The sequence below is a fragment of the Martes martes genome (genome assembly GCF_963455335.1).
Source record: "Martes martes genome assembly, chromosome: 12".
NCBI lineage: Eukaryota > Metazoa > Chordata > Mammalia > Carnivora > Mustelidae > Martes > Martes martes.
The window spans coordinates 26,612,558-26,634,439 of record NC_137900.1 but is presented as its reverse complement, the minus strand read 5'-3'; the positions used below and the strand labels follow the sequence as shown (position 1 = coordinate 26,634,439).

General features: G+C 43.5%; 1 protein-coding gene across 4 annotated transcripts in view; it reads right to left on the bottom strand.

The window, feature by feature from the left end:
- The window catches only part of NTRK2 (neurotrophic receptor tyrosine kinase 2), a gene marked incomplete at both ends in the record, with an annotated part of 320,362 nt that overhangs the window by 232,817 nt on the left and 65,663 nt on the right, over positions 1-21,882 (bottom strand). For all 4 annotated transcript variants that reach the window (XM_080819661.1, XM_080819658.1, XM_080819659.1 and 1 more), the window contains one exon: positions 15,449-15,548. In XM_080819661.1, the coding sequence (XP_080675787.1) occupies positions 15,449-15,548 (100 nt within the window). The remainder of the gene's footprint in view (positions 1-15,448; positions 15,549-21,882) is intronic.

Genomic DNA, 21,882 nt, shown 5'->3' with positions numbered 1-21,882 from the left:
AGCAATTAGGTCAACACATCTGGGGGACCCAAACTAGAACAGGAGAGTACCTACAAATGCCATATAAACAGATACGTTAAAACAAATGTCATGTCGAATTTCTGAGGGCTCGACAGAAAGAGGACACTGAAAATTAATGGGCACCTCAAGTTTTCACACCTGGATAGGAGTCCCAGTTCTAACTAACTAAAAAGCAAGTGACCACCATGGCTGTCACCAAGGGACAGGGGCTGTTTCCTATTTCAGGGATTCTCAGAACACCTCAGGAGCTCAGGAGATGAATGGAAAAAGTCTATGGATCCAGGGAAGGGGTGAGGTAGGGGACACGATGTACCCTAAGAATGACTGAACGTCTTCCTCAAACAAAATTCTCAACCATTACCACAGTTACAAAATTGCTGCAATGAACTCTCCTCCAAGGTGAGACATTTGCTAAAGTCAGTGCTAAGATCAGGAACAAAGCTCCTCAGTCTTGTCGTCTCCCACTTTTGGCATATTTGAATCCCAAGAATTCAGAGTCTGATTATAATTCCCGGCTTCCGCTTGCATTGTTTCGTAATTGAAAAGAATCTGATATGTAGTCTAAGATGCAGAACAGAGGGAAAACGGAGAAGTCAAACCAAAATTAATACCATCCAAGAATCCATGCCAATGAATGGGATTATCCAACACTGAGGCTATTGTTTTCTGTGTGTAGGTTTTCTTGTGCAGGTCTGTACATGGTAGATTTGTCTTTGCAAATGTGCTTTTTTGCTGGTAATATCTGGGTTAGTTTCATTGAATTTGCGGACCCCAAGCTCATTAGGTGATGGGTAAGAAAACAGACTAGAATAAATAGGGAATACTGGGCAGTTCATAAAGAGGAAGGTCTACCTGACGATAATGAGAACTTCCCAAGGTCTTATAGGGTCTGATGCAAAAAATTATGCTCCATACCACCCAGGGCCAGAGAATAGGGACAAGTGGTCCAAGCTCCCCAAAGGTAGCAGTCAATCAAATACTTCCTAAATAAGGAATGAGGTGTGAAGCATCAAAAGAGAAAAATGCATTTAAGGGGATCTGGGTTTTTTGCCCATAGAACCCCAACACCCCATGGTGATTCAAAAGAAGACTGATCCAGTCCACAAGGTAGCAAAGTGCTGTTAGTAATTTGTTGAGAGGACAATAAGCAGGAAAATCAAGTACTCTCTTCTTCTCTGGAAATGCACAACTTCGAAACTTCCAGCCCGATCTTAAATTCTAAGCCTTGCCTCTCAAGCTGAAAGGCACACATTCAGAGAACTTGGGTTCTCCTTAATGTTTAATCACCGTAATGAAGGAAAACAGAAGGATTCTCACAATGCCTCTGCTCACTCCAAAATGCATCATTTGAGTTTTCAGACAGTGGTGTTTTTCTCCCAATAGCAACAGAGATTTCAAAAGGAGGGAATTTGACACAAAGTGTTTCAGCCATGAAAGTAACTATAAAGCCCCTGTTCTTGGAGGGAACTCGGCTGCATGAGAGGAATCAGAGTTAATTCAGTGAGAAGGATCAGAAGGAAAACTCAAGACACAACCCAGAGCCTGGGTCCTACCTGCTTCTGGTCACAACTGGCCAGAGTCATGTGATTACCAACCATTTTTTTCATGACAGCATAATGCCGGCGGAATGCAGAGAACTAACAAACTTTTTACAAACCCCCCTTTCGGGGTGTATGTGTGTGTGTGCATTTGTGTATGAATGTTGAGGAAGGGAGGAGAGTGGGGGGGGGTGAACTATCATACTCCTGAAGTTGTTCATGAACCTGCAGTGAAATTTTCTGCACTACCTTATATCATGAATGTCTCGTCTCTCCCCTACCCCTCAGCAACATCTTCCCCAAGTCATCTTTTGTTGCCAGAAATGAACGCATCATAAGAATACATCACTGTTGCCCCCACCAGCGTTCTTTATACACATTTGCACACATATGCCCTACCCAAGTACCACCTGCACCAAGACCCCGCATCAGACAAAAGCCCCCTAAAGGCCTGGAAGTCCATATGTGAGCTCATTTCTGCCCCTTTCTGGTCTCTCCTACTGCTCTCCACCCTCGCTGTGTTCCAGCCACACTGACCTCTGCTGCTCCTTCAATGTGCAGAGCTCACCCCAGGCTCCCTCGCTCTTGCATTGACAGTTCCCTCTGCCTGGAAAGCTGTTCCCTCGGGTATCAGCATGTTCACTCCCTCACTGCCCTGACTCTTGGCCTGAATGTCATCTTAGTAGATAGGCCTGTCCTAATTATTTATGAATGGCGAGTCTGTCATTATCCTCCTCTTCCTCGTGTCCTTTACTCGTGGCGTTTGTCATTACTTGTACATTTCTTTCTCTGTCTTGTCTTCCCTCCAGTAGAGTTCAAGCTCCATGAGGCAGAAACTTTGTTCTGTTTAGTATTAAATTCCCAGAGCCTAAGGATAGTCCTATTCAAACACTCTTAAAATTTAAATTTAAATTATTTACCTAATATTTTTTCTTTATTTCATGTTCTTAGTTTAAGCCTTATCTTAGATAATAATATCATGGAATCAAGGATAGGAGGCACTAAGGATATTTTCTCTAAATAATAGTAAAATAAATACAGAACTATCAAAATGAACGATGTTCGCCCCTGAGTATCTGCTAAAGCCATCTCATTATCACTTATCATATATGTCCCCAGCTTTGACAAACACAGTACCATCCAGTGGCAATGGCTACCAGTGGAAACACAGGCTAGGCACATTCAATGGGGATACAAACTAGCATGAAAGCAGTGACCTTGACATGGAAACAAGTGTTATTTATTCTTTATAATGTCTCTTAGTTTCACGGGGATACAAACCAGCATGAAAGCAGTGACCTTGACATGGAAACAAGTGTTATTTATTCTTTATAATGTCTCTTAGTTTCACGGCATAAAACATCAAAGCTGGAGTCACAAGGCCTGGCTTACAGCCCTGGGTCAGCCACAAACCAGCTATGTGTCTTCCCTTAGGCAAGCGACTTAAGCTCCCTGGGTCCAATGTCCTCACCTCCGTAACAAAGGCTTTGGGTGATTCCTAAGCCCGCTCCCAGTTTTCTGTTTTTATTTCTACCAACCACCACACAAATGCAAGAGGGAATCCTAAAGCAATTGTTACTAATACCTAGTTAATATTTAATCATTGTGACAAAGAAAAATAGAAGTAGTCCCATAATATCTTTCTCAATGACCTTGAGAAACAGAAAATAAATAATATTTTATAAGATAAAATAATATTTTTTATATACAGAACAATGAGTCTTCTATAACCCCATGACACTTCCCAGTGTAGGCAGCTGGATATCAGCCAATGCCTCAAGGGAGAGTTATTCAGGTAGAACTAAAATTAAAATTTGAAATCTTTGGTCAAGGCCAGAATGCTCCCCGTCCCCCAAGTGGAAGCCAGTATGTATAGAACTATTGAATTTAAAAAACACCATTCTGCAACCCTTAGAAACTAAATAACTATTTCAGAAAAGGACCAGAGCTAGATACCATGCTCAGGAAGTTCAAATTTTAGGGGAAGAGGATATTTGCTAGATGCCAAACTATCACTCCACAAATTACTTACCCAATTCCAAGGGAAACTTAAATTTGTAAAGAAAAGATCTGGTGGTGACCTTCCTTAAAAAGCAATCCAACTTATGCTAATAGTGTAACAGCCTGACATTATGTGCTTCTAAATGAGATACAATGTAAGTTCACAGCATCTGTGATGCCTTCTTCCCAAAAACATTTCACTTACACCTAACCTAACTGAGCCTTTAGAAATAAGTTCCACTTCAAGGAAATACAGGGGCTAAATGACAGGTTAAAGAATCCTGCAAAAGGGGGCGTGTGGGAGGCTCAGTCAGTTAAGTGTCTGCCTTTGGCTCAAGTTCATGATCCCGGGGTCCTGTGTTCGAGGCCCACATCTGACTTGCTGCTCAGCAGGGAGCCTGCCTCTCCCTCTCCCCCTGGAGCTCCCCTTCTTTGTGCTCTCTTTCTCAAATAAATAAATAAAACCTTAAAAAAAAGAATACTGAAAAAAAAAGTCACTTATACTGCCAGAATGAAGGACATCCTACAGGACAACTGGCTGGTACCTTCAAAAAGTCAATGTCAAGAGGGGGAAAAAATGAAGGTAGCATTCTAGACTGAAAGGGACCAAAGAACCAAAGCAGCACAGTCACCACATGCAACGCGTGAGCTCTGAGTTGATCTCGGTTTGAAACAGAAGCTGTATGAGCACTGGGTGTTATACGCAATGGGTGAATCACTGAACACTACAGCAGAAACTAATGATACACTAAATGTTGGCTAATTGAATTTTAAATTAAAAAAAAAAGAAAGAAATGTAAGCTGTAAGAAGCACTGTCAAATCACTGGGGGGATCTGAAGATGCACTAGGTGTTCTCTGTTACTACAGAGCTGCTCTAACTTTCTTGGGTGCAATGATATCGGTATCAGGTTGTGCTTTTAAGAGATACTGTGTCTTTAGTTTTAGGAGAAATATGCTGGGAATTTTAGGTATGAAGTGACATGATATGGATAACTTCTTTTCTTTTTAAGATTTTATTTATTTATTTGACAGAGAGAGACAGCAAGAGAGGGAACACAAGCAGGGGGGAGTAGGAGAAGCAGGCTTCCTGCTGAGCAGGGAGCCCAATGTGGGGCTCAATCCCAGGACCCTGGGATCATGACCTGAGTCAAAGGCAGGTGCTTAACGACTGAGCCACCCAAGCACCCCGGGCAACTTATTTTCAAATAAGCAAAATGTGAAACAGAGGGTGAATCCTAGTGTAGACTATACAGATGTTCACTGTAATATTCTTTCAAATTTTCTTCATGTTGAAATTGTCATCAGAAAAAGCTGGAGAGAAACACAAGATCCACATACGTGGCACAAATGATTTGGAAGAAGATGAATCAGGAAAGAACATTTCATATTCTTTCTGTCCCCATAGGAAAGCAGGGAGACAGAGGGTAGCCCAACAAGTCAGCTGCAGGTAAGATGAGCCCCATAACCTGTCCCCTCATAAAATATGGGGGTTGGCGGAACCATAGAGTCTCTAGTCAGGGTTGGAGATTCAAAAAATGAACAAGCCTGAATCCATCTTTCTGGGAAGACCTTAAAAAAAAGGTGGCTAAGAAGCCAGAGCAATCCCAAGCCTATAATGGCACGAGTAATTAATGAGGGAAACCACAGTGTGTCTGGGGAGGGAGAACAGGGGCCATTTTCATGGAATTTCTTGGTCCCAAACCTCCAAGGATGTCCCTGTGGAGATGTGTGTGAAGCTGACAGAACCTAGTTGGGACACAAAGTGGTGTATCTGTGACTGGCCCGAATTTGGTGGCTGAGGATGAGTGGAAAGGTGAGCAACACAGCAGACACCAACATGAAGAAGAAGTGACCACCCACGGCCACAGATACATCCCCTCCACACAGTGGCATGTCATGACCCCTGAGGATTTAATCCCACATGATCCCACATACTGCACCATCACCCAGAAACTGAAATGCCACCGGAGGAAATGGAGCCCAGGGACCCCTGTGAGACACCCTGACCTAATGGAACGAACATTGAATGTTCTGGGATTGTCCAAACTTGCCACACAGACATGATGTTTCCTATGTTAATAGTAAGGAGAATGTGGTTCCACAGTGGAGAATGAAAGACTATTTCATTACACACCAAAACAATAAAAGATATCACCAGAAGTACACGGCAGACTCTTCTAGTGAGTGTGTGATTGTTCTGAATGGTTGTGTAACAGGATGGTAGATACTGAAGCTGGAGAGGACCCTCAGATGCCCTTCAGTCCTGCACTGTTATTTCTGGTCCTCACACAATTTCCTCTCAAAGATGATCCAGGAAGTCAGTGTGGGAAAAGCTCAGTTGGGTGTTGGACTGTCCTCGGGTGGGACCCTCGGTGGGACAACGAAAGTGGACAACCATGACTGTACACAGAAATACCACCTCATTCCCAGGACCTTCCCACTCCTGAACTCATGTCCCCTTCCTGTCTTCCACTGTCACTACTTGGGGTGGAGATGGCTCTTCTGCCTTCAATTCAGGATACTAATCTCTTGGTACTAAAGACTTGAAAAGTTAAAATGAAGATGTCTCTCTCTCTCTCTCTGTCTCCCCCGTTTCCTCCCTCCCTCTCATTCTCTCTGTCCTCAGACCGCTAACGCTCCCAGATGCTCACAGAAGAAGCCAGTGACTTCTACTTTTGCTGATGCCTTGAGGAAAACGAAGACCTCCCACTGTCATCTGTCTGCTTCCGCCTTGGCTGCTCTCACAGGAAATTCACTATCTTGGTCTATGGATATAATAACGTGGATGACAATAGGCAGTATGAGGAAGAACTTATTTTCTCCAAAACCCCTCTTCTCATCTCTAGCAGGCTGTGAGCACATCAAAAATTAAAGCCTATATTTGGGGCTCAGTCAGAAGAGCATACGATGCTTGATCTCGGGGTTGTGAGTTTGAGCCCCATGCTGGGTGTAGAGATTGCTTAAAAATAAAATCTTAGAAAAAAATTAAAGCATACTTTTGTTAAAGAGACTGTTTCCAGTCTCTTTAACTTGCAACCTCCTCTGTGCAAAGGGGAAGCACCTTCGAACGGGAGGCTCCATGAGCTCATGTTTTTGAGTTTTAAGCGAATGGTTACTGGGTCTCTTCCGAATCCCACCCCTACATGCCCTTCCTGCCCCTTCCCTGCAGTAAACGCCCCTCCCGAAAGAAACTAGTAAAACCTCCATACCCAATCCAACCATCAATAAAAGAAATTTCTTTAAGCAGGTGAATCCTTCAATGGACAATAAAATTAAGAGCTTGCAGTAATTCATACCTTTAAAGAATGAAGGGCTTAACAGAAACATGTTTCAGCAGCTTTGCTTTCATAAAACATGTTTATAAAAGAGAGACACATTGTAATTACAATTTTTTCTATAAACTCAACTAATAAGCTTGAAAACACTATTATACACTGTCTACATATGAGACCTTTTTTCAGACTCAGTATCAATTCAGATAGGACTCTCCACGCTCTTTTCCTTAATGATGTATTACTATAACATAAATCTGAAAAAAAAAAAAAAAAACTGCCTCTTCTGGAATTAGTTCAATAAGCCCGCCACTAAATTAAGCACTAATTTAATTCTTGTAATTGCCTGAGAGATGGGTATTATTTCCATATTTTTCCAAAGAGGAACCAAAGATTTAGAAAGTTTAAAAATTTCCCCCCAAATTATGGTTAGCCAGTGGCAGACCTGGGACATGAACCCAAGCCCATCTGATTCATGAGTCTCTAATATTACATTCCTCTACACTTCTAGGTTTGAAGACTGAAGATTTAACAACTTACAAACATGAAGGATGTGTGGTACTCAAACAGACTGTCTTTCAAAGTGCCACAGGACAATTCTGCTGATTTGGAGCTAAATTTAATCCCAGAGTCATTCAGTCTCTTTGCCCAAAATAAAGGAAGATAAAATCGAAGCATATGTTAGAATTTAAGCCAAGCTATTATCTGTCCTCTTCATAAATTCTGAAAAGCGTGTCCACCAAAATCAGATTCTAGGAATGAGGGGGAAGAAAACCAAATGAGAAGAAGAATGTAAAGTTAGGGAGCAAGGAGACGGGGAAAGACAAAATGAAAGGCAGGAAAAAAAAAAATGAAAGTTTAGGAAAAAGAGAAATGGGAATGGAGCTAAGGGGAAGAAGAACACCCCTGTCCCGATTTGGGAAGACTTCTGCAAAGTCTGCCCGTGATCTGCGTGTAAGGAGGTCATCTGAGTGGCTCAGTTGGTTAAGCCTCTGACTTGGTTTTGGCTCAGGTCATGATCTCAGGGTCCCAAGATCGAGCCCCACGTTGGGTTCTGTGCTCTTGCTCGAGGTTCCCCCCTCTCCTCTCCCTCTACCTCTCCCCCAACCTCTCAAATGAATAGTCAAAGTGAGTTCACCACAGGGTTTCTAGAGAACCTAGGTTTCTAGAGAACCTACGAATGGGGAACAATTTTTCTTGACTTTGAAGTTCCAAACCTAATTTCTTAAGGGCTCCTTTATCTTTTCAGGAAACACTAGTGGTGCAGAATACGTCTAAACAGAACCGTGTGCACTTTTTCCATCCCAGACACACCTGGGCCCTCCCGTGAAGCACTCGAAGCTGCCCAGGTGAGGGAGGTAGTTTACAAAGTTCAAGGTCAGGGCAGGGGCCGAGGGGGAGAAAAGCTGCTGCTCCCTGCTGCCAGCTGGAGCCAGTTCCCGAAAGTTCTACACCCATGTCCAATCTGCCGCAAAGAACAAGCATGTTCTGCCCTCACAGACATAACCCAAGTGCTGTCCCCGAAGGAAGCGACAGTGATCAGAGATCAGATCCTCACGTCGCAGATGTATATGGGGAAAAGTTTGGTAATAACATTCCTCTAATGACAGAAAAAGAACGCATGGGTTCTTTTTTTTTTTCTTAATTTCCAATTTGCTAAATTGCCCATAATTCTTTCAACTGAATGTCTTTTCTGAAGTATATGAAAATTCTGTTAAAACCAACAATTTTTTTTTCTCTGCTAAGAGAATGTGACATTATACTCTGAGCTCAGTTAGAAGCTGGGGGGAAGGGCAGGGAGAAAAAAAGTTTCCTGTGAAAACCTACGTTCTCTGTTACTATTTGGTGAGGCTTACACTCCCATATATTATATGAGAACCAACGAAGCTCATTACTTACTTTTCAAAAGAGTTAAATGCTAAGTCCTTCAAAAATTCTCTTCTGTTTTATAAGGGGGCTTTCTGATTCCAGAAAGATAAAATAATATTCTTGGTTTCTCTGGCAAGTGTCACACTAAAATTTGTTCAAATATCTTTATATACTTCTGGGGAAAAAAAGAAAAAAGCAGAGTACTTGATACCAAGTTGGAAAAAAAAAAGAATTTCAGGAAGATTAAAGAGCTAACCTAATACACACAGAGTAAAACTAGTGAAAGAAATATTAAGAATTATATTTACAACCATAGAGAGGGGAAGGCTTCCTAAGCCAGATGCAAAACTTAGATGGAAAAGAGGGGCAGACTCACTTTTATAAGAACATAAATCTGCTGTTTGCCAAAAGACACTATTAAAAAAAGGTAAGACTAAAAAAAAAAAATCGAAGCAATATATATAACCAATAAAAAATGAACGTACATGATTTATAAGGTATGTCTGCAAATCAACAGGTAAAATGAACATCTCTTCTTATCGGTCACCTGATAAAGACATTTCACCTTATTCTCCTTTGGCTAAAGTTTTATTTATTAATTTGAGAGCAGAGGCCATGAGCACATGGGGAGTGAGGGGCAGAGGGAAAGAATCCCAAGCAGGGTCCCCGTTGAGCAGGGCTCAATCCCAGGACCCAGATACCATGACTGAGTGGAAATCAAGAGTCAGATTCTCAACCAACTGAGCCACTCAGGCACCGGGTTTCACCTCATTGTGAATCAGAGGATCGCTTTAACTGAATTGGCAAAAATAGAAAAGATTGATAAAATCTGATATGGATAAAAGTATCAACAAAGGATGCCCTTCTATACTACTGTGAGAATATAAATTGATAATATGTTTCCTCAAGATAATCTATCAACATATAAAATACACAACCCCCTTTTGTCTTGGCAATCTATTCCAAGTACCTATCTCTATATGAAAGGCATTATTCGAAACACTTTTCTGAAAACTTTGTAAAAGCATAAACATTTGGGGCACCTGGGTGCCTCAGTGGGTTAAGCCTCTGCTTTCGGCTCAGGTCATGATCTCAGGGTCCTAGGATCAAGCCCCACATTGGGCTCTCTGCTCAGCGAGGAGCCTGCGTCCCTCTCTCTCTCTGCCTGCTTCTCTGACTACTTGTGATCTCTGTCCGTCAAATAAATAAATAAAATCTTTTTTAAAAAAAGCATAAACATTTAACCATAACTTTAAACCCTAACAACATAAACAGTCAAAGAAGAAAACAAATCACAATTTGTCAGTAATAACTATCATAATAACTAAATGCCAGGACCTTTCCTGAATGCTTCCTATACATAAACTCAGCATGTTTCCTAGCAACCTGATGAAGTGGGTACAAGGCTTGCCCCATTCCAGATGGAAGTACTGAGGCGAGGGAGGATGAGAAAGTTGCTCAAAGTCACATAGTTTGTCACGGGCAGGGGCAGGTTTCAGACCCAAGGAGCCCGAGAGCAGCCGACTCCAAAACACTTACTAATTCAAATGCAGGAAATACCCCGGTACTGATGCAGGAAGATCCATAGGCAAATGGTCTCCCGAAAGCAGACGCAGCCTAAGCCTGGGATTACAATTTCTTTATGGAACCAAAAATGAGTCTGTTTGATTATCTACATTGTAAGTAAAGCTATGGATTTTATGATCTGCATACTATATGCATTCTGGATGGTTAAAGAAGGTCATCCCTAGCAGTAGAAAGGGTAGCAAGAAAGGAAGGTCAGGAACAATCCTGTTTTTAGCTCCATATGTTTCGAAACCGCTTGAAACTGTGAAAAGCAAGAACGCATTCATGTGTTACTGTTATAATTTTTTTAAGTTATTTGTCTTCAAATAAAAAAACAGTGGGGGTACATATGGAAAACAGTTTGTCCTTACAGATGTTTCTACAACTGTGCTTCTGGCTTTCGAACACATTTTTCCCTCTTTTAAAAGTTGATCCAAAGATCTGTTCAACTCAACCTTCTCAACTTTCCAGATTCATTTTCAGTTCACAGAAAAGTCTTTAACCTCCAGCTTCTCTAGCTTCGGTCCCACTATATGTTTATGACTCTTTTGAAATAGCCAAAATTTTGGTTGCTGTTGAAAGACATTTAGGAGACCATTTATAAGAGGAAAAACAAACTGTGGACCTTGAATCTGGAGTCGAGAAAACCTGGCTCTGCCTTCTCAGGGAGTGCGGTTCTCTGGGCAGCTAGGAATTGGAAATTTCTACAGCTCAAGTCATAGGAATGAGTGCAGATCGGCGGATTACATGCAAGGAGAGGAGGCTGCAGATAAAATCTGGAGGCTAGCAACACTGAATGAGAGAACAGGCCTCCTAGCCCAGTTCCTCCTGTGGGACGTCTTTGGGTCACTTAGATATATTTACTCTCAATGGACAAAGGAGGCAGCAGTCCTCAGGGAATCAATAACATTATGTGGGCTTCCATCAGGAAATGCCCGTGGCACAAAGCTGATGGTCACAAGGATTCTCCATCAGGGTGACGAGTGCCAGGCCCCCTCCACGCTTCTGGCTCCCTTAGATGTTTTCCAAGCCTGCACACCATCCACACCATCAGGTGGGGCTCCCAGAGGCGGAGTGCTCTTGGAAGGCCCCGCAGTCCTCATGCCCCCGGATGCTTCCATTTCCTTGTCCTGAGCCCTTCTCCATCTTCTGTGAAGAGTGGGAGCCAGGAAGTAATGTGAGAACTAAACACGAGGCTTGGTTACAACACAAGAGCGTGCTGAGGTCTCGTTGCCTGTTCTTTTGGCAATACAGCTGCTCTGGAAAAGTCTTGGAGCCCTATTTCAGTGGAAACTAAAATTAAAATCAATCAGAGGCAGCCTGAGGAGAAAAGGGATAAAATTATGCATTTATGTATGGGGTACGGATACAGACATAGATGGCGGTAGTCTGTTATGTATTTTAGGCATCTATCTTAAGCACACATATAAATAAGCCCTACACGGATGACCAAGCACTAACAGAAGGCCTATCTCCGGGGCTTCCATGATGACGGTAACCAGATACCCAGTAAGCAAATAGGGTGGTGTACAGACACGAAAATGAGCATGGAAAAACAGATTGAGGCAAATTCTACCTCCTGACATCTCTATTGACAAAAGGCCAGCAGTCCACTGAACATTGGCAACAAGAAGCTTAAACTATAACAAGCAATAGAGAAAGATACATTCCAGGTTAGCGCCAAGATGGGAGCCACCACCAGGCACCTGCGCCAGTTTCAAAGCTGACAAAGACACATATTCCGAGGCCGTACATTCACAGGCAGAGAGGCAGAAATCCACGAGGCTCGTGGGGTAAAACGGAAAGCCAAAGTGGACCTCCGAACTGAAATAGTAATTGTATGAAAACTTAGAGATTCTAAGCAAAAATCTAGCAAAATGACCTCCTGTCTAGGGTCATTACTTATCCGGAATAATGAAAGAAAGCAGGGATTGGGGGAGGAGGGGGGCTCTGGTTCCTTAAAAACTTAGAAAAGCTCTCTGGTCTCTCTTGAACCATCCACATGCAGCTGTCCTCCAAACACCAACTGTTTTCCAATCACTAAACTGAAGTGACTTAAGTTGAAAATTCTCTGTGAACGAGACCTCTACGAACCCTGTCTTCACAGAGCTCCCAGCCAAAGCTCCATGTGTAAGACGGTCCCTTCACAGTGAATTAACAGAACAGAGAATAAACCCTACGAGGCTTCCAGTCACATAAACCCACCTCCAGAGAACACACGGCACCACTCACTGGTGGTATTCTAAAATCTAGATTTAACTTCCAGGTTTGGAATTGAGAGACCCTCTTCGCACAGAAACAACACTGTCAATCATGTTTGGGTCCTCGGTCGAGCCACAGGGCTGGAGTTGACCTGCAGTCAGCTGCAGTGTGATTTTTCAAAGAGGTTTCTGGTCCCTCCAAGGCCCTTTTGGATCAACAGTCTTAAACTATGGGTGTGATCCCAGGCGGCTCCTGTGATGATACGGTCAGCACTGGAACCTCAAGCGTGCAATGCGGGGATGGACGAAAACCTGCAAATGCTTGGTGGGTGGGCCGACTGCCACCTCCAATCTCAGCCTGTCTCCAGGACAAGGGACTAGGCAAGCAGGTAGAATCTCCTGAAGGGGCTTTTGAAGGCAAGAATTACATTTGGAAGAGCTCATCTGCACATTACACGGAACGGAGCCATAGGTCCCCGCCAAGGCTATGCACATTTCCCGGCCAAGGCCATGCATGCACATTTCCCATGGTTGTTACTGAGAAATCACCACTCACATGTTTCCTGGCGATTTCAGGAGGCATGATACTATTTTTACATACGTCTTTTTCAGCAGTGATCCTGGCACTAACAGCATTTAAAGTACAATGACGTCTATTAATGTTTAAATACCACTTTTTAGGCAGTTTCATTTGCCCTCATCTTGTCTTCCAGACCCCCACCCGTCCCCCCAAATCATCAACTCCACATCTGACAGGTAAAACTGTAACCTCAGCTCAAGCCTGATGAGTTCAAACCACGGCACGGAGAACAGAAAAAGCAGCTATTCTGAACAAGACCGGGAGTCTCCGAGATGATTTTTTTCAAAACAACTTTATTTATGTTTGGAAATAAGGGAGTGAAACATACGATATAATAGCTACCACCTGAAGGAAGTCATTTACTGGCTCTGGGACAAGGTTCAGCAAACTCTTTCCTACAATTCATTAAGGATCCCCTTAGGTTATACACGTTCGGGAAATGTAGGTGCTTCCGTGGTAATCATCCCAAATTATCCAAATAAAAATCTGTTTCAGTCTTCGTGTGGGAGTCTCTACAGGAAATACAATCTTCCTTGAAACAAATGTCTACCTTCTATTCCCTCTCTCCCTGCGCCGAACAGACCATGTGAACACTTACAGACCATTCTGGAGGTTGTTTTCCTAACACAAAGCTGGGTTGGGGGCGGCTCCTAAATATTGCTGCTGGGGTTCCGGTAGCTTCTGTGCAGCTCCCAGGAGAACCTAGACAGATTGTTCTCTCTGAAGAGCCCATGCGATGAAAGGTCTCAAACTAAACCCTCGGGAAGGTCTCAAACGAAACCCTCTGGCTCTCCCCAGTAAAATCCCTGCTTGGGGACTTCCACTCCAAGTGCCTCTAAGGAAAGAATGTACTTGATCAGAATGAGGAAAACAAAACGCCGTGGTGGGTGGCTGACATGCCGAGAACAGTAGCCTCGCCCGGACCTAGGCCCAGACAGGTCTGCGAAGCGACCCCCCCCCCCCATCTTGTCATTCAGTGCTTGCCCACGTTGATCCCATAGAATGCTGATTCTCCAGGAACACTTGGGCCACGGTAGTGTGGGCATCCCTTGGAAACTGTTAGAAATGCCAAGTATCAGACCCACTCAGACTTTTTAAAACAGCAACTCTCGGGGTGGGGCCAGAAACCTGTGTTTTCACAAGCCCTCCAGGAGCTGCTGATGCAAAGTCACGTTTGTAAACCAGCATCGTAGTAGGACTAATTAAAATCACTGTAGTATAGTCTCTCCTCCAGGCCTTATTTATAATTGGAGAATGAGAGAGCTTTCTTCCACCAAAAGAAATGTCAAGAATCGGCAGGTCAAGAGAAAGTCAGGAGCCAGTCTGGGGGCCATTCAAGGCCCAATTTACCACTACGCCTCCCTGTTCATTTCAGGTTTAGGGATTTCGATCATGGGCACCCACAGAGGGAGAGGAGAAACCGTCAGAAATAGATCCTCTCCACCCCAGAGCCCAGTGTACACTGGACAGCATATCGCTCCATAACATCCCTTCCAAGTGAGTAGGCGACGTGAGTAGTGATTATGATGAACCAGACAGATCAAGAAAACCCACCACTTTGTCTCCAACACAGCAAAACCACCACCAACCCTTCTTTGTGGCTTTCCCAAACTAGTGGCTATTTGTAAGAGACCACACAAAATTCAACAATAGCATCTTAGTCAATACGTAACGTTTAAACTTCAGAGCAAATTCTTTTCTATCACTGAGACTCTTGCCTATTTATCTAACAACATTTAAACAAGTTCTCTCCCCTAAAATGAATTTTCAGTCTTCTGAAAGAGACGCCTAGTCTATTCTTGGGCAACATGGCCGCCAATTTTTAATCGAGCATTGGGAGTCTTTCCGTTAACACATGCGCACACGCGCGTGCACACACACGCACATTCACGAAGCTTCAATGTACAGCCGGTGTTCTGATTTCACTTCCCAACACAGTTCAAATCTCAGAAGATGAGAATCTTATTCTAAAAGCAATAGCAACTACAAAAGCTACCATGGAAGGGTCTGGAAGGCACCTGCACAGCAGAAAGGACCCTTCTGCACAAAATATCTGTGTCCCTAACTGACCTATTGCCACCACACCTCGCCTGCCTTTCTGAAGCGAAAGGGAAACCCAGGCACTCTTCGCCTATATCGTTATTAGTCACTTGAGACTCAGGAAACCAGTTCGGTGTCTTCTGAGACAACCACCCTCCTTGGAAAGTGGGTACTGCTGAGTAATCAACATTTTTTTGCTCTGCCTTGATTTGTAGTATCATAGCCTTGTTGCTATTTTTTTCAGCGTTAAAACCTAGTCATCGTAAATCTAGCTGCTTCTTTCTTTAGTGGTAATTAGCATTAGTCAGAAGCCAAAAATGATTCCACATAAGAAGTAAAATAAACACAACCCTTCTTACCTTTCATGCCAAACTTGGAGTGTCTTGCCAACTTCAGCAGAAACAGCATCACCAGCAGACAAAATCCCACCACAGACGCAATTACCACCACAGCATAGACCTAGAAGAAAAGGAAGGAGGGTGGTCATGACCTTGCTCCTTAGTTCCCTACACCCAGATGATGATGACGATGAGGATGACGTTCATATTTACCACTTGCACTGCTAGGAACTTTGTGTCAATCTGTTCATTTACCCCCCAAGAACTCTACAATGAAATATCGTAAGTCTGAATATTATCCTTGCTTTACAAATGAGAACACGTAAGTTAGAAGCTTATTAAAATTTAGACACAAAGATATATTACTCTCTCCCCATGTATCTAGCCTCCTACCTACCCACCCGGAGAGAGGAGACAGAATATACAAAACTTGAATAATAAAATACTGATTATTTCTGAAGCTGATGAAAGATATAAAGGGAATTCATTTTGCTATGCTCTCTACTGTTGGGCATCTAGAAAGCTGTCCATAATAAGGAAAAAAAATTTTTAAGTTGGCTATGGATGCTCTTAGAAATCAGAGTCCCATGGAGCTGGAGTAGACCTAGAAGGGAGAAGGAGGGGTACCTGTGGGTGAGTTCACTTCTGAAAGTTCATGGGGTTGCAGACTCATGATAGGTACACATATGTGTATGTATGAAAGAGGTCAACACAAAGTTTTTTAAAGCCTAAAAATGTAATCGCAACATGTGGATGATATAAGTAGGGGGGTAGCTGCAGATCCACGTGAATCCTGCCACACCCCTGAGCGAGATCACAGAGGTACAAGTGTGTAATGCTGATGAAGTACATAGTTAACATTCCAGAAACAAAGATGGAAGTGGGACAATGCATCTCCTTCCATTCCTGCCACTCACTCCAAGGTCTTGCTCCCAAGAAAAGTGTGACTCGCTAAACCAGGAAGTGGCAAACTTTTGCTATAAAGGGTTAGACAGTAAATACTTCAGGCTTTGGGAGCCATACGATGTCTTTCACAACCTCTCAACTCTGCTGGTGTAGAGTGAAAGCAGCCATAGACAATATGTATAAGCAAATGGGCATGACTGGGTGCCAATAAAACTTTATTTACAAAAACAGATGGGTATAGTTTGCAGACTGCTAAACTGTTTAAGACGTCCACACTTAATTAGATGCATAAGCTTCTTTTTGTTTCATTTCATCTGCATAATAATCCTTAAGACAGATATTATTATTCCCATCTGTGGTAATCATTAATGTTATTTACCAAACATTTCTATTTCTCCCTGCATTTCTCTTTGTAAGATTCACTTCCTGGCTTCCTTGTGGTAAGATGGGTGCATGTGACCAGTTGTGGCCAATGAGGTGAGACTTGTCTCCCTGACAACGGAGTATTTCACTGCTACATGAGATCTTAGACTGAGGCAGTTATTCACACCCAGGGATAATGTTATACCCAGGGAACATTGGTCAATTTGGAGTTGTCACAACTGGAGGAGGGTGCTAGTGCATCTAATGGGTCAAGGCCAGGGATGCTGCTAAACATCCTACAACACTAACAGCCCCTCCCCCCCCAACAACAAAAAGTTATTCGTCCATAATAATGATGCCAAGAGCTCCAAGGTTGAGAACACTGCTCTCATACTTCTTTCTCTGGACCTTCATAACTGCTAACTTTCCAAAGTTAGCTTTGTGGCTGCCTTTCAACCTAGTCTCAGTTAGAATGAGGACAAGGCTGACAGAACTCCCATTAAACACAAATAACAAAGCAAGAAATAAACCTTTGTCGTTTAAAGCTGCTAAGATTTGGGGATTTTTGTTACTGCAGCACAACTTATGCTGACTGATGTACCCATCTCAGAATGAGAGGCAGTCCAGGGGAGAGATTAAGAACATGAGCTCCTCATGAGTTTGGAATTTAGATTTACCACTTATTAGGTGCCTGACCTCAGAATCACTCCATCTCTCAGCATCCCACATGCCTCATGTGTGAAGCAGGGAAGGAATATAATCATTCTACCTTGCAGATTATTTAAACACTCAGTGAGTTAATGCAGATAACAGGTTTGAAACAGAGTCTTCTATAATAGATAATAAATTAATGTTGGCTATGAAGATGGTAAAACTGAGATTTATAAAAAATTAAATAAGCAACCCAAGATCACAGCTTTTGAGCTTAGGCTTCGAACTGAAGTCTGTCTAACTACAAAACCTGGGGCTTTTCCATGATTTAGCCTTTATACTACTTCTTCAAAACCCATGGCTGAGAGGGAAGGCAGGATAATAAAAATTCATGGCTAATCCTCCTGCGACATCCTCTCTGATTTCCACTGGGGACAGGACAGCACTAAAGAAGATATAAAACCCGGGAAAGGGCACATGCCATGCTCTTGGCCAGAGGGGCACCAAGCTGTGAGAATCCTCCCCTTGGCTTGCGTTGTGAGTGGCTCTCCCACAGGACCCCTCCGCCAAAGTCCGATGCAGACTTAACCCTCTCTCTGTGGCCTATGTAGAGTGCTTGTGATTCCTAAAAGGTTAATTATAGAACAACCTGTTATAGCTAAGACCATTGCCCTCAAATGTACCTAATGATTTGGGTTTTATTGTTTTGTTTTGTTTTGTTTTCTCATCTTTATTTCTAACTAACATTTGCACGGAAAAGAGATCATAGTATTTTAGCTCTCGGTTTCTCGATCTTATTAAATTCCAGACTTGTACTGATAGAAGGAGAAAAATTGAATAAAGAAGTTCAATCCCTATTTCATAGATAAGGAAACAGGGATGGAGAGATTTTAGGGGACTTGCCCTGAGCCCCGCAACCTCTCTTTAGAACCAGAGACAGCCTCAGACCCACTTCAGAAAGTACTCGATTGGCATTCAGAAGACTTGGTCCTTATGCTCACAGGACACCTTGCCTTTACAAGCTGGGAGAGCTAACAGATGCTTCACTTCTGCAAGCCTCCAGTCCCTCATTTGTATGCAAAGATCATACCTTCCCTGACTTCTTTATTCATAGAGTGTTTAAGTCAACCTTAAAATGGAAAATGGATAAGGGTTCCACCACCAGGGAGCAGCTAACGATCTGCTAGCAAATATTTAAAACTATGGAAGCAGTTCTGTATGTAAAATATCCTTTAATAAACAAAGAATCCAAAGACAATGAGAAGAATTGTTTCCTCAACAATGAATTGTTTGATAAATATAGTCCCATGTACTGTGCATGTGTGGGGTAGGGGTGGTCTTTATGTAAGAGACAAGCAGGGGTGAATGTATTTGTTCATTTATTTGCTTGACTGGTTGGTTTGGTTGGCTGGCTGGCTGGTTGGCTGGTTAGCTATTTGATTAGCTGGTTGATTGTTTAGTTGACGGGTTGTTTGGTTAGTTGGTTGGTTATTTGGTTAGTTGACTGGTCGGTTGTTTGATCAGTTATATGGATGGTTAGTTGATTGATTGGTTAGTAGTTTTTAATCTGAGCTATCTCTCCGCATAGAACAAGGATCTGCCCCACTTGAAAAGTCCAGCAAGGTTCATGAGGATTACTTAGTGGACCAGAATCGAGAGCATTTGAGGCTGTCTTCCAAATGCTCTCATAACACCTTTAACTCTTCTATCAGTTCCCTGACTCTGACACTCTTCTTCTAATTCAACAATCCTCCCTGTGATCAGGAACTATTCATATGTTAAACATCTGATCCAGACTTAAGTTTTACATTTTCTTTAAATTCTACAAAGCATTACCTTGCACCTGCTATGCAGATTTCCAGGGACCTCAGGTGGAACTTTCAACAAAGATTAATTTTCATTGATCTCACCTTCTAGCGGCCCTACTGCAGACAGTCCAAATATCCCTGAGATATGCCATACAGGGACTTAAATTTGTCATTTGGTCTCAAAAGAGGAAAGTGAAGTTGGCATGTAATTTTTAGTAACTGGGATAGGTACACACCTGTGGGCTTAACACATGCTCCCTGGATTCCTTACATACACAAACAACTTTCTCAAACCAGAAAACACTAAGTGGTTTGGGATGAGAATAAGCCGAAACAACTGCACAAGGAAGGAAGTAGAAAACATTCTGCAGCTGATTTTCCCTGGCATTTGTCCTTGCTGTTTCAATGCAGTGTATACCGTCAGCTATGGAAATACGTGTGTGTGTGTGTGTCTCCAGGTACTGGATATGCATATTTTGAGTTGCAGCTGAGCTACATCTGTTATGAGCCTCCCGTTCCCACCACCAGGGTGCTGGTTTAAAGATAAATCACATCTCTTTATGACTGCTCCAGACCCCTAACTAATCACACTACTTCCAATCTCTCTGTCCTGCAACCCACTCTGGAATGTTCACCATTAATCAGTCTCCAATTCTTATGATCTCTTAGGTGCCACACACTATTCAAGGGATGATGGGATACAGCTCTGAAAAACACTGACCGGGTTGCCTAGACTTGGAAACTCACTAAAGAATCTAGGGAAGGAGGGGGTCCGGGTGGCTCAGTTGGTTAAGCATCCGACTCTTGATTTTGGTTCAGGTCATGATTTCAGGGTTTGTGAGATCGAGCCCCACCTCAGGCTCTGTGCTGAGTGAGGAACCTGCTTGAGATTCTCTCTCTTCCTCTGTCCCTCCCCACCACCCAAGCGCAGGTGTTCTCTCTCTAAAAAGAATCTAGGGAAGGAAAAAAGACACACAAGTAAACAATAAAGAAGCAAGGGAATTACAGACCATAATAACTGCTCTGAAGAAAATGGAACATGATCATGGCTGCCTGGTGGCTAAAGCCATGTGATGACCACTGGGAAGTGCATGCCTTTAGAGGGAACAGCAAACATAAAGGCTGTGAGACAAGAGTAGGCCCAAGGTGTGCGAGAGAACATGAAGAAGGACAGGGGGCACACACGAGGGTGGGGTGCAAGGTGAAGACAGAGGCTCAGACAAGGGCAAGATATGTGGGGCCTTTTTGCCACCATGAGGAGCTGGGCTTTCGTAATAAAAGTTCTCTTACACTCGCATTGGAAAGACTCTGAGAATGACAATAAAAGTGATCTGAATTGTGCTTTTCAAAGGTCACTCAGGCTGCTGTATGGAGAAAGGCCGGGAGATCACAAGATGGGAGAGGAGGGACAGGTAGAGGCTGCGGAGGTCATCCAGGAACGAGCATTGTGGTAAACGTCTTCTGTGAAGGGCCAGATACTAAATACTTCCAGCTTTGCCAGCCATATAGTCTTTGCTGCAGCTACTCCAGCCCCCACTGTAGCAAAAAGTAGCCACAGACAATATGTAAACAGGCACGACCGCGTTCCGATAAAACTTTTTATTTTTTTACGTACACTGACATTTGAATTGCATAAGATTTGCACGTGTCATGAAATATCATTCTCCTTTTCCTTCCCCCCCCCCCCAAACCACTTAAAAATGTAAAAACTCATCTCAGCCTGCAGATGGCACAAATACAGGGGGTAAGGCGGACTGGACCTGTGGGCCATGGCTTGCCCACCCTCAGGTTAGGCTGTGTCCGTGGCAGCAGAGGTGGGGAAATGTGGATGGGCTTGGGGTTTATCAGGTGGCAGACCTCACAGCACAGGGGACTGGGTGCATGTGACAGTGAGGAGAAGAACGAGGGACGCTGCTGGTGTTTGAGCTGAGCAGCTGACAGACCAACCCTGCCAGAGTCCTGGGGCTCAAGCACATCCCCTTCAGTGGTTTCTCCCTGCATGATAAATCTAACGCCTGGCACCGTGTTTCAAAACCCCATGACCTGGCACAACCACCTCTCCAGCCGCGCCTCTGACTGGCCCTCTTCACACCCTTCACCTTCCATCAAAACTGTTTCCCAGCCTGCGGGCTTGTGTGTGCACACCCAAAATGCCCTTCCCTTTGTTTCCTCTCCGTCTAAAAACCAGCCATCCCGCCTTGCTGGAAAATGCCCCCGGCTCTACCAAGATGCTTCTGGCTCTCCCAGCGGGAAGGAGCCGGGCACCTGCCCCTCTGTGTGGAGCCCTCCCACCCCACCGCTTCTCTACCTGTGCCACAGGGGCTCTATCCGTTCACATCTCACGGCTCTGACCGACATAGAAACTCCTGAAGGACAGACCTGCTATTCCTTCACAGTCTGTCTGTCTTCCCACTGCCAGTCCCTCCCAGAACCTATGGGATCCCTTAAATTTAGTGGGCAACAAGACTCTTATTAAAATCCTGAATGAGACAGGTGTGACAGTGGCGAAGACGAGAATAACGCCCAAATGAGACACTGCCCTTCTAGTGATAATCTTTCCAAGGACAGACATTGAAAATAAGAACGACTAGCAATTAAAGGGGCGCATAAAAGGGGAAACAAGTAAGTCAGAGGCTACCTGGCACATTTATCCCTTCTCTTGAACCTTTCTGTGATGTCTTCCAAATGTCAACACCCTATTCACACCTGAACAGTAAAAATGTGTTG